The sequence below is a fragment of the Halichoeres trimaculatus genome, unplaced genomic scaffold (genome assembly GCF_033239565.1).
Source record: "Halichoeres trimaculatus isolate MK-OKI-2021-1 unplaced genomic scaffold, fHalTri1.1 fHalTri1_scaffold_15, whole genome shotgun sequence".
NCBI lineage: Eukaryota > Metazoa > Chordata > Actinopteri > Labriformes > Labridae > Halichoeres > Halichoeres trimaculatus.
The window spans coordinates 10,427,771-10,441,117 of record NW_027437193.1 but is presented as its reverse complement, the minus strand read 5'-3'; the positions used below and the strand labels follow the sequence as shown (position 1 = coordinate 10,441,117).

Sequence of the window (13,347 nt, the reverse complement as noted above, 5' to 3'; positions counted from 1 at the left end):
TTTGTGCCAGTAACCACCTTTTGCGTTTCACCTTAAAGCTATGGTCTACGATTTGAAGCTAGGTAATTATTATTAACACCGTTTTGAGGCCGTTATGGTCTGATCTACGCAATATAAAAACCAAAAAGAACACAAAAAAATCCATTCAGTACAGCAGCTGCAAAACGGCTTAATAATTGACCAATCTGAACCGCCGTTTCCCTCGTTTCAGATTTGTGCGATAGTCTGTCCAATCCCCTGTCTCCCCTGCTCCGCACCGTACTGCCCATGGTCCCACATCGTCTTTCCCCACTACCCCTCTCACGTCAGCTAGCTGCTCAGCTACCGAAGCGTCATGGAGCCAGAGAAGGCTGAAACCAGGAAGCTGTTACTGTTACCCTCCACAGGGAAGGGAAGAAGACGAAAAAGTTACAAGGAAAAGGCTGAAGCGAGGAAGAATTATAAGCGATACAGGCGCCAACAGAGACTGAATATTGGAGAAATGTACGACCGGTGGAAAAAGCTGCAGAGGGATTTGGGACTGAAGACTGACGCCGAGACAGCTGAGTTTCTGTTGAACAGGTAATGACTTTGTTTACCACAGTGGGAGATGTCAGCTGAATAACTCTGGTTAGTCTGAGCCTATACTGGCTAATGACTGAACGCTGCTGGTCGTAACGAGTCGGCTCTGTCAATAGATTTTAGCACAAATTAGCCACACATCTTTAGCTTTGTAAACTGAGCTGGTGAAGACATGCAGAGAAAGGTAAAGCCCACAGTCGGCTCTGCTCTGATCAGCTGCTAGTTGCAACGCCAGACCTGCTTCGCTGACTAATTCATGGTTTTGATCGCGCCGGTCTAATTGAAAAAGCTACCACTGTGTGTTACAAGGAGGATGACTGTCTTGTTTGTTACATTTTCTGCTGGCCGCTTCTTGCTCTGTGGGAGGGGGCGTGTTGTTAGGAGGCGAAGAAGGGCGATACAAGCTGGGGGGCGGGATCTTGGAGAATGGAGGGGAGGGGTGAGTGAGGCTGCGATTTTCAAATGTGTCTCATAAGCCAAACTGGGTTTCAGATTGTAGACCATAGCTTTAACCACAATATGTATCCGGATCTGGTCTAAAATAAAGCAAATATTAAGACCTAATTTAACCATTTGGCAATTCTGACGCTAACTACAAAGGGTATCAAATCATTTATGGTGTTAAATCAGTCAAATAAACATCCACATCTCTAGTTAGAGTCTCCCCAGATTGATTTTTTCATATAAATTCTCAGAGTTTCTATCAAACTCAGTCCTCAGTTCAGATAAAATTAAAAAATACTTGTTTGTAGCCTTTAATATTCACATTGAGTCCAGCTGCTTCAGTAATTGCAGCCTCAGCCTGCAGTAGATGCCTTAAATTAAACTTTCTATCATTTATTTACTTACTTCTTGATAGCAAAACTACTCAATTTAATTCCATAAAAATTTTATCAAGTATATAAATTATATGAGTAAGAACCAAGTGTTTGTTGCCATGTTCCACTCATGCGCTGCCAGTAAGCGCAAGGTCTCTAACATAAAGTGAAGATGTGAAGAGTTTTGGGGAAAAGAAACTAAAGTTAATAAAGAGTAAAGTTCCATTTGTTATAAAAGAGAGGAAAAAGGATGTTTTCAGAAGATATGAGACTAGTTTTTGTCTTAATACTTGTTCTTGTTTTACATCCTGTTTTGTTCCCTCTGTGTTTGTGCAGCCACTGAGGTCAGTGTATTTCCATGTGCTTGTAATGTTCTGTACTTTGTGTGCAAATTTGTATTTATTACTATCACTTCATTATAATGAAAATTCAGCAGTATGATTAGTGTGATTAGTGTGATTGATAACAGCAATAAAGACATCAGAAGAGGAATCACGGCTACGTCTAATTCCTGAAGGAGAGATAATTATCATTGTGGCTACAACGCTAAATGTTCATTTCAGAACTGACCAACTCTCTAACACCAACACAGTGGAGGTGGATGTCTGTCCAACATGAGCCTGGAAGTTTGGTCTTAGCATTATACCTTGCTAAATGCTACAAAGTGCTGTACTCATGATGGGTTACATTCTTATTGTGATGTTGGGGAACTAATTTTTGGATTGCACAGCAAGAATAATCAAGACTTATGAAAATATCCAACTAAAAAACTGTTGAAGCGTCTCCCACTGACACAATAGCTCAAATAGCCACAGTCTGCAGTGTCATCCAGACTCCACAGGAGAGTTTGAAGATAAAGCACAAAACATCAATTTTATTGCCATCCATATCAGCTTGATTTCTGTGCTTTTTCTGGATAAGCCATCCCATCATTTCATCTAGTAATGGTTAGACTGACTCTGCAAGCCTTTGATCATCACAAACAGCAGATCTTTTTTTTCCCCTCTTTAATCATAGCATTTGATTTATTGATTGCTGTCCAGATGTAAAGAGGATTTCAACAAAAATGCTTTAAAGAAATTACTTTACTCTGGCCATAAGCCTAGGGGACATCTTTACAAACCTAAAAATGAGTGGCACAGCAGCATCCCACTCATTCTTTGTTTCCATGATACAGCCTACAGCACCGACCATGACCTACAACCACCATCCATGGTTTGTGACCTCTATTGTTTGTTTTTCTCCTTTTGTCCAGAGATCTCTCTGGTATCTGTAAAACCTCAATCTCAACAAACACCTTCACTGTGGAGACCTGAGACTGCAGCTACAGATAGATACAGATACAGAGAATGAAAGAGGAATGTGTACCTACAGGTCAGGAACACGTTTTGAGATCTAACTTTCAAATCTAAAAGACATAATAATAAGAAGAAGAAGAGGTCTTTTAACAGTCTGAGTGCTCACTTCTGTTTCCAAAAACTGGGATTGCTGGAAAGACTCTTGTATAAATAGTGTGTTGAATGTAGGGCTGCAACAACAAACCGATAAAATCAATTAGTAAAGGGGCGACGTTTTTCCATAATCAATGCACTGGGCTGCGTCATTACTGTGTGAGTTTGCCTTTAGTTTATTTGTCGTCTTACTTTTTGTTGGATTATTTAGCAGTTCGCAACTAGCTGAAGGTGCATTACCGCCACCTACTTGACAGGAGTGTAGTTCACCTGGGCTGCGGGGCTGAATGCGTCACATGTAAACAGATCAGCGTGGCAGGGGAGAAGCCGAGCCGGCAGGTGAAGGAAACGAGTAAACACTTGAATAATGGCAGAGCTGGAGAAGCTGTCTGTCCAAAAAGTTCAAAAGTTTGGGAGTATTTTATACTGAGTTAAAGCACACAGCGTGTTAATTGGCAAAAATGACCTCAGAAGGCACAGCAGTGACTGATGACAAGCCAGGGAGCTCAACAGCGAGGCGAGTAGCTACAAAATCTCTCATACACTCCTTTCATATGTTGCAAAATGCATGTTTTGTCTTTTGGGACTCGTTTGTTTCTTTATTAAATCGTCACCTTGTTTGAAAATTATGAGGAGTTCATTAAACCAACGCTAGCATTAGCGTTGGCTGCTGCAGAGAGTGGTAGAGCAGAGGGGGTGTATTGTTTGACCTGCAGGTGAAAAGATGGAGGACACATTTTTATTTATTTGCCTTTTTTTGCCCACTAAAATTTTAATGTGATGATATAACAATATTTTTTCTATCATTTTGCCCTTACTGTTTATTCTTTAAGTGACAATACATTTATACCACTTTTTATACTTTATAAATGTAGCATCTGGTCGGTTTAATTATGTTCAAATATGTTGATGTTTTGTATATCTCATTAAGCAAACAATAGTCATTAAAGCATTTTCAGTTTTGCGAATTTTGCTTTTATGCATTCTCCTCCTTTTTTCAAATTCATCGATTAATAGTAAATATAATCATAAGAGTAATCGATTACTAAATTAACTGGTTGCAGCCCTAGCTGACGGTTGGGCAAATTCCTTCTAACTGAAACAATCAACAGAAAGACTTGAAACTTCATAAACTGTGCACTCTGGATACTTTTAAGCAGATCCTTAATGATTTGGAGGGAGATTAATCTGTCTGTAAATGTCTTGTCTGACATAAGATGTTTTTAATTTCTGGAAGTATTTTTCATATTTCTGTGTTGTGTTGTGTATAATGTGTGTTTGCATCTGTGGTGGAAATGTAACTGCGCTGCTACTGTCTTGGCCAGGACACTCTTGGAAAATAGATTTTTAATCTCTCTGAGTCTTTTTAAAGGTTTAATTTAATAATTTAATTTGCAGCTATAATATTATGATGGTGAGTCAGATGCATGAACTGGTTAGATGAGGGGAAAGTGCAAATAAAGGATATTTATAGATCATTTCACTTGTAAACCTTTACAATCTGCTCACGTACACTTTATGTCACTATGACTACATGCACCTGCAGAGCACCGTGCATCGTTTGTTAGTGAACTATGACTCCACCAACATGCAAACAGACCAGCAGCATTTCTCCTGAGAAACATTTCAGCATAACATCAGAGCTTTCCACACCTGTTGGTTCCTGCACCCACCACAGAGAGGCTTTGGATGAATAATGGTCCCACCTTGTGTTGCTAGTCGGCTTCACTTAGCCACATGATAGAGTGACTCTTCAGAGCCCCCTGTGTTTAATTTAGCAAAAGTTCATTTAACCAACCAGGCCACTTTTTCTGCCGCACAGGAACAATGTGTTGACTCTCACATCCATCCAGCTGATGCATGTTCACGCTGCGTATTTTGTCTCATCCACACAGCAACAAGAGCGATGAGGAGGCAGTCAAATTACTCATATGCAAATCAACCTGCTGTGACAAAATCCAATGATTTAGAGTCTGTTTTCAGCAAACAGGAACTTTCAGTGAGAAAGAGAGATTGCAGTGCTGATTAGCTCGGCCTGTGAGGGTAGCATCAGCTCAACAATGAATAGATTACTGAAGGTGTACACAGGAAACCGGCTCAGGGGCACCCTGACCCCACGGAGCCTAGGGACGGAGCATGTGCATGAGGAAACTGATAGTTTACTTTGGCTGGATGTCAATCAAATGGCTACAAAGAGACACAAAATGAACGTACAGAGATACAAAAGGACAAAAACAGAGAGAAAAAAGCAGCAAACACAAACAAAATGATGGAAGCAAGTGTGAACAAAGAGACACAATCAGACTGCAGACAGAGAGAAGTGATGAACAAGGACAGTTTTTCTGTGAAATTTTACAGAAAGATGAAATTAATCAAAATCAAAACGACCAAATAGAATTTGAAAGGTGCATGTGTTGTTCTGGACTTCTTTGTTATAGTGTAAATACACAAAAATCAGAATATGCTGGAACAAAGACTATTTCAAATCCAAATTTCCACATCAACTAGATGTCAGAGTCACACTGCACATAAGGCATGCCTACCCTGTCATGGCAGCCCCAAGAAGAGAGCGCTTACAGACCCCTGCTAGGACTGAAGTCTTCTGTTTTGGATCACTGGTTTCACGTCATTCACAACAATAGAATGAGACAAGCGGGGGGGATGTCATGCAACACATCCAACTTGTTAACACATTTGACACAGCCCCACACGGACATGAATTTTCCTGTCCTGTGACATTTAAACAGCTCTGTGTTGGTAATTTCGAGCAGGAAAAGCATTATCATTGACAATAGCCACAGTGGGCTTTATAGCTGTGCGCAGGACTCAGTTGTTGAGAACACAGGATTCAATAAACACATGTTAAAGGTAATGAAGCCGGGAAATAAACTGTCACTCGTCCACATTACATCAATAAAGTCAGAGCAGGCCTTTGTGAAGGAAGAAAAGCTGCTGCTGCTGCTGCTGCTGCTGCTGGGCACAACTTGTCCAACTAATCTGCTGAAGCACCCATGAGTGATGGATGGATATAAAAAAAAAGGTCTCGCTCAAACCCAAAGGTGTCAGCATCTGTCTGTCTTTTTAAAAAAAATGTCATTTTGGGACATTTTAACATTTTTAATGATTGGAGAGCTCTTGGTAGCAGGCTGTAACATTATTCTTTTTTATTGTTTCATTATTGCAACTGTTTTATCATGTTTCATTAAAATGCTGACTTATGTTATGTGAGACTGGACTGTTGGTGCAGCACTAAGGAAAGTTTGGAAAAGAAAGCTATTCAAAATTAGACTGCAGGATAAAATATTTGGTGGGTTATGCTTGTTCCTCCAAAGAGTGACTAAACAATTACATTGAAATCAAGATAAATACATAGATTTTGTGCAAAGACATGAAAATTAACTACAATTTATATATGAGCCACGAAACACCACATGCAACCAACAGGATAAAACGTATAGTACAACGTACAAACGTACTGTGTTATTGTGCATTCAGTATCAAGCTATTCTGGGGAACCTGACAAAGCCAGTATGAAACATGCAGCCCTGTAATCGGCAGAGCAGAGATAGAGGAGGGTCTTCCTCTTTCTTGAGGAGCTAGAAGTGCATGCTGAGCGAACCTGTCTGCGTTTAAAGAGAGCTGCTGTGAAATATTTTTAATATTTTGAAATTGAATTATTTTGGAACAATTACTTGAAAATATTAAAAAAATTGCCTAATCAACCAAAAATATCACGGACCCCCTGCAATACCTCCACAGACCTCCTAGGGGCCGAGGACCGCTGTTGAAGACTTCTGCTCAAGGGGATAATCCAAGGGATTACCAAGGCTAAATAACTGAAGCAAAAAAAGTTAATTAACGACAAAAATAATAAAACGGATGAGCAAAAAGACACAAGCTGGCTTCAAAAGAAAAAAAACGAACAAACATAAAATCATTTGTTTTATACAAAAGAAAACTAACAGTAAAAAAAACAAACTAACTTCCAAAAGGAGAAAACCAACAACAACAAAAAAGAAAAAAACTTACTTCAAATAGAAGAAAACTGAACAAAAAGAAAGAAAATGATTTTAAAAAGAAGAAGAAAACTACCAGTAAAGAGAAACAAGCAGATTCCAAAGATACTGGCAATGTCTGCGAATAAACCGAGCTGAGCAAAACAATGTGACCTTCAGATGGACAAAATATTGCAAATTGACCCCAACAACTCAAAAGACAAAGAAATACAAACTGATTGAAAATCCACTGACTGACTACTAGGGTTAAAAAAATAAGGCTACAGGGACAAAATGTTAACAAACACTCCAAATTAACTTCAAAGACAAATAAATCTGCTCGAAAAAAACTGAACCAGCAACAAAAAGAAACAACTCATATACAAAGAGTGCAGTTTGAGTGCAAGGGCACTGAATCTTTTGAAAAAAGAAACTGATTAAACAAACAGTCCACAAAGACAGGGACAATGGCAAACAGCACAAAAGCAACATCATCCAACAAAGAGCCACAAAACTACAAGGAGACACAAACAGATTTACTTTACTTTTTGGCCTGGATGTTGTCCTGTTATATAAGACGGCTTTGGAGAGTCTTAATGTTTGCTCCCGTAGACCCATTGTCACTTCATCTTCAAGCATCTACCCAAACTTTCCAGTTGTACCAAATTTTACACAAGTTGATTTCAATTACAGTCAGCGATGGGAGGACTGTTGCATCCATCAATAGCTCAGTGGTGCAGACCGCTTCACAAACGCAGCACATCACACACTCAGCCTTCAGAGACGTCCACTGTCCTGTGTGTTGCCTAAAAAACTCTTTACACAGTGATTAGGTCTGCTTTACTTGCACTGCCTCTGCTCACCAGTACTCACATTGATTGTTTTCTCCTGGCTGGTAAATAGATGGAAGTCAATACAACCCCCGCTGTGACGTCAGGGTTCACCTCGCTGCAGGTCTCCTGGGTTTATCAATTAGAGTGAAAGAATGCAGCCAAGGATTTCATTTGGAGCCCAAGCTGTTATTAGTAACGACAGGTGGGTATTGAGTGTGCCGCAACACAGTGCAGGAGAAAATTGTGATAAATGACAGGGGGGAGGCTCCATGCCTCCATGGGGCTGTGCAGATAGACAACTGCTGGTCATTAGACAGGAGGGAGGTGTGTTTGCATGAGCGTGTATGTGTGTGTGTATAGGAGAGAAGATGCAGAGGGGGGTTTGGATGATAGAGCTGCAATGATTTGTCGATTAATCAGAGGGAAGAAAAGTGAGAGCCAAATGTTTTACTTTTTTTCAAAACTGAAGTGTCAAAAATTTGCTGGTGGCAGCCTTTTAAGCGCTATAATTTGACACTTCTGTCATTTGTGAGGGAAAAGTCATTTGGTGTTAAATGGTTTGAAAAAAAAAAGCTATTCCAAAGTCGTTACTCTTGGCTATGGAATTTTTTTCACAACTTAGACGTTTTTCAGACATACATTTGACCCATTATTCGTTCAATCATCATGATTAATCAGAAACACTTCACTTTCAAAGCCACACACGCGCAGCCTCTCATCCTCCTCGTGCCTGCCTTATGGCCGCATCTGTTTACCTTATGGTCGATGATGCCGACGTACCCCGGGAGGGCCGTGGGGTGAGGCTTGGTCACGCTGGTGGGAGCTTGTGTGGTATGCCGCAGATGTTCCTGCTGTCCGATGTGGGTCTCGTTAGCGTCCCTGGAAGCGCCGGTAAAGCGCGGGTTGTTGTACACGAGGAAAAAACTGGCGCACGTGAGCAGCACGAGCAGCACGGTGACCCCATGACGCTGACACAAAGACACAAATATGGACAAATTAGCCTGCTGCACTGAACCCAGGTGAGACCGCACACAGGTAAGAGAGGGAAAGAGATCAGCAGGACCCCAACTTCCTGGTGTTCATGTCACGTGAGACAAAACTTCAGAAAAAAAACACTCCATCGATTTAGCGCGTGGACGAGCTGCATGCTGTTCATGTTATTTACATCGTTTGCATGCATGCATGTTAAAGCGCAGCTGTGTTCAGAAGCACATCTGCATATAAAAGAGTGGTGCGCCTCAATGAACGCTGAAAACAATGACACACAAGCTCATCTTAACACCCCGACCTTGTTTGAGTCAGCCTGGGTCTTCATGTATGAAATCCAGATTGACTAACAGATGCAGAGTCTGAACAGCTCATTACTTCTGATTTATTTCTCCTGGATGTGTGAATGTGGGGGGTGTTTCCAGAAAAAGTGCATGGAAATAACTTTCTAAAAGAAAGTAAATGCCGTGCACTTTTTCAGATATTTGTATTAAACGCAGGGAAACACAAACCAGCGCTCTTCTCCATGCTGTAGTATCGTTTGTTATTATAAGAAAGAGCCGGAGCTTAGTGCCAAACAGAGCGCACAGCTGGATGTCCATTGTTCGCCTCCTAATCTTTTGATCCGACAGACTCCACGCAGCAGCGTTACAGCGATTTAAGAACACTTCACAGAACAAAGCTGGGTTTAAAAGCTTTTCTTATACTATAACACCACATAACAGAGACCTTTACCATGGGGGTCTTCATTTTGCGGCACGCTGTCTTTCCACTAGGGCTCAGGGCATCCAGCTCCACTTTCTCTCATGATCCGCTGTCATCAGTTCGCATCCCGGATCTGCTCCGGTCCGTGCCGCACCGTGCCAGCCAGCAAGTCTGCCTCCCTGCCTGCTGCCTGTGTGTCTCCACTCCGGAGCCCAGGCGCAATTCATACTGTGGAGAGCGAGGCGACAGATGTTTCAGTGTTGTAGCTCTGCTGGGTCCTAACGCCCTCCCTGTTCGAGGTGCGAGGAGAGGAGGAGCAGTGCATTTAATTAAAGAGACTCCACCTGCACCAGGACGATAAGGCCGTTTTGTTTAATGGTCAGTCTCCTGCTGAGTAATGTTTGAGGATCTCTGCTTGGATTAATCTGGAGTACAGTGAATACATGACATGTCAGCTTCTGACGTCCACTGCATAGAATATGAGGGGATTAATGAAGGAGTGAAAAGTTACTTCAGTGTTTCACATCCTGGAAAGCACTCCTCATTACCTAGCCTCTTAATCTGTTAACATGTTGGTGCTGCGCTCATGTGTCCAAGGCAACTCCATACTGTTCTATGTATTTGATTAGTAACATTTTGGGAGAAAGCAATGTCCGTTTCATTTCGAAAACTATTCACAGTGCTACAGATTAAAGTACAGCTGGGGTGCAGATGGTCTAGCAGTCTAGGTCGCACCCCATGAGATTTGCCCTCGAGTGGGTGGCCCGGGTTTGGATCCAGCCTGTGGCCTGTTTCTTGCAGAAAAGTCCCACTCTCGCCTTGTTTCTTACTCTATCAATTGTCCTTTTCCCTCTAATTAAAGACACAAAAGCCTGAAAAAAACAACTTAAAAAAAATTATTGAGGAAATACAAGCTGATATTTCAATTTAAGCTCCCTTTTGTCAAACTTTTAAGTAATTATTAGAAACATGAAGCATTGCCAGCATGTCATCTATTTCACTCCAAAAAAAAAGTACAATTTTAAGGCAGGGAAGAAAATTTAGCTTTTAATTAAGACACGTTTGTCAGTCTATGGGGGGCGCCAACATCACTACAAATCTACAATTCCTCACAGGAGCTTTAATTTTAACTCAACCTTTACTGTCTAACAAGCCTCTCATAGCTATTCATCATACTGACACTTTACGATATAGTCCTTTAAAAGTGCCATATTAAAAACTACCAATCAAAGTGAGCTTTCTTAGCACTGATGTGATGGACCAGCACAAAATCGTCTTAATCTAGAAACGGGAGAATAAAAAATATCTATGAACCATACAATTTCTTCCACGTAGGGGAGAGGTGGAACAATCCCGGTTTTCGGGGATTGAAATTGTTTCCTCTTCTCATCTTTGTATATAATAATAATGTTGTTTTTCCTGTAACTGGGTTGCATGGATGTGATTTTATCACCCAGTTCAGGGTTCAGGAGTTACGTCAGACTGCTGTTTTGTCACTTAGGTGTGACTGTGATCATATGTATGTAATGTGTGGCTGCACAGCGTAACATTACTCTGATAAAAGGCAGGTCTGATCAAAATTACATCACTGAATAAAAACAAATTGGGATATGAAGGTTTTCCCTCAGTTAGTTGATATTATTAAAAATAAAAGTCTGCTTTGCTGTATAAGCCTTAACTAAGATCAGATGCAACTAAATGCCTCCGGGTTAAACTTGTGCATCCAACAGATGTCTGATTTTGGACCGTTCTTGTTTGTTCATTAGAGCGTAAAAAGCCCAAATACATCTCTTTGAATCTCAGAGAGTAACACTGCAGAGAGTGAAATAGATTTATATATGTGCAAGGAACTGTGCAAAGGTCAGCTGCTCTTTATTTTACTGCATCTAATGTTGTCTCTTATTCTGAAAAGTGCTGAATGAAAGAGGTTCACTTTTTGACATCGCTGCAACCATTCCAGCCAAAATTTGCTCAGAGGCTCTCTCCAAAGTTAACCATTAACTGTCATATCCTCTAAATAAAGACACACAAAGCTGAAAAATAAACTTGTTTTCATATTTTACAGTTGAACTGACTGTGTTTGGCTCTCCACAGTAATTCATCAGCATACACACGGGGGTGTTTAGCTTCAAAATAAAAGTAAACTAAATGTGTGTCAGGATTTCTACATTGTTGCAACATGCAGCTCTGCTGAATCCGAGCGGCAGCTATTTTTCTATTCCTTTGCCTCTTGGTGGTGTGGATGTGTGTCCATGCTTTGTGTCTGTGCTGCACCCTGCTGTGACTGTGTATTAATGCTCTTTATACATCCACATATTGCCCAACAGATTCACAGTTTTGTTTGTTCTCGCCTCACTGAAACAACAAATCCTCTTAAAAGATTTTAAATTTGCAGCTCTTAACTCAACGGGCCGTCCTCAAAGTGTTTATATGTTTCAGTGGTTAAGCATAAATATTAATTCTCTTTAAAAAGGGCTGCAGCACAGAGAAGTTATCAAAACAAAGTTCAAAGGGCCTCACAGTGTGGCTGAGAGGGGGAACTAATAAACCAGAACACTGCAGACACACACACTCACACATTGACACACACAGACTCTCAAAGCCAGGAGCCGAGAAATCTCAAAGGCTGTGCCAGCAACAAACACCAACTGCAGTTCATCGAGCGTCCACTTGAGGCTGAGGATTCCTCACCAAAGCCCAGCGGATAAACACATCCTTGTTCTCTATTTGTGACTCATGGTTGTTGTATTTTTAGTACTCATTCATCATGAGTTTTGCATAATGAAGGGTAATGAGGGGTGTTAGTGAGTTGACTGACAGGTAGGGATGCTGTGGTGTCTCCCAGGATAATGCCTCAACTCCAGTTCTTTGCCTGTTTCTACTTTGGCTGAAAGTTACAAGTAGCTGGAGTCAGAATCTGTCTCAATATGTCATCCTGAGAAACCAGCAGGTTTATTTTATTTAAAATTGTGGGCTCCGTTTTTAAAACACATTATTTTTATGTGCTTTGTTAATTTCATCCAGCTCTATCTCCCCTTACAGTCAAAACGTCAAGATACTCAGCAGCCGCTGCTGAACTGTCTGAAAGGTGTTCATACTTGGCTGGAGTTGAATTTTTTAAAAGTCAATGAAAAGAAGAGAGAAAACATTATATATGGACAACCCAACCTTCTGGATGACTGCTGCTGCTGTTTGAGGCTCTCGAGCTGCCTACAAATGTCAATCTGTCAAAAATTGGGGTGTGATTTGAGACAGTTATTCTAACTGATGATGATATCCAGACGGTGGTTAAAACCAGTTTGTTACAGCAGAGACTCTTAGTCGCAATACACCTGATCTTACTCTAAATGATTTTGAAAGAGGGATCCATGCCTTCATCACATCTCTCATTTGTTTTGGATCACTTGTCTCTGTGATGGCTCCGGCTTGAGCAAAAATGCTGATGCATGCCCAGGGAAAAAAGGCAGGACATTATCATAAACAGTTTAGCCCCTGTGTTAGCCTTTAGCTCGGGCTGTATCACTCTCCCGTTTAGCTTTCTTCTACTCTCCTGTCCTTTTTCTGTCTGACAGTTAGGCTCTAGTGTCAACCATCACTACAAAATTAATCCAAGACAATTTTTCAGCAGGGAAAAAAACAGAGATCTCTCTTCTCACTTTTTGGTTTCATCAGCCAGAGTGGTGTTGACATAGAGACTTGTGTGTCGTAAATCAGTCCTGTCGTACTCCACTTGATCGTGAAGCCCCTTTAAAATAATTCAGCAACTACCCCTCTCATTGACTTCCTGTAGGATCATACTAGTTTGATCACTGAGGTTGTTGTACTAGCTGAAACCCTGAGGTCAAGTCCTAGACACAGATGAGTTACTGTGTTAGCTATATTTTGCAGAAATACCACATACTTGGTATATGATGTGGAAACAAATCTCAAGCTAGTTTGAGATTATTTTCAAAAGCAGACTCCATCCAAACAATCAAAAGAAAACAGGGAGACATGG

General features: G+C 40.9%; 1 protein-coding gene across 1 annotated transcript in view; it reads right to left on the bottom strand.

The window, feature by feature from the left end:
• The window catches only part of st6galnac5a (ST6 (alpha-N-acetyl-neuraminyl-2,3-beta-galactosyl-1,3)-N-acetylgalactosaminide alpha-2,6-sialyltransferase 5a), a 104,134-nt gene that overhangs the window by 69,881 nt on the left and 20,906 nt on the right, over positions 1-13,347 (bottom strand). Inside the window, exons 3-4 of the mRNA XM_074689318.1 lie at positions 9,381-9,578; positions 8,414-8,626 (exon numbers count right to left, since the gene is read on the bottom strand). Of these exons, the coding sequence (XP_074545419.1) occupies positions 8,414-8,626; positions 9,381-9,395 (228 nt within the window). The 5' untranslated portion in view covers positions 9,396-9,578. The remainder of the gene's footprint in view (positions 1-8,413; positions 8,627-9,380; positions 9,579-13,347) is intronic.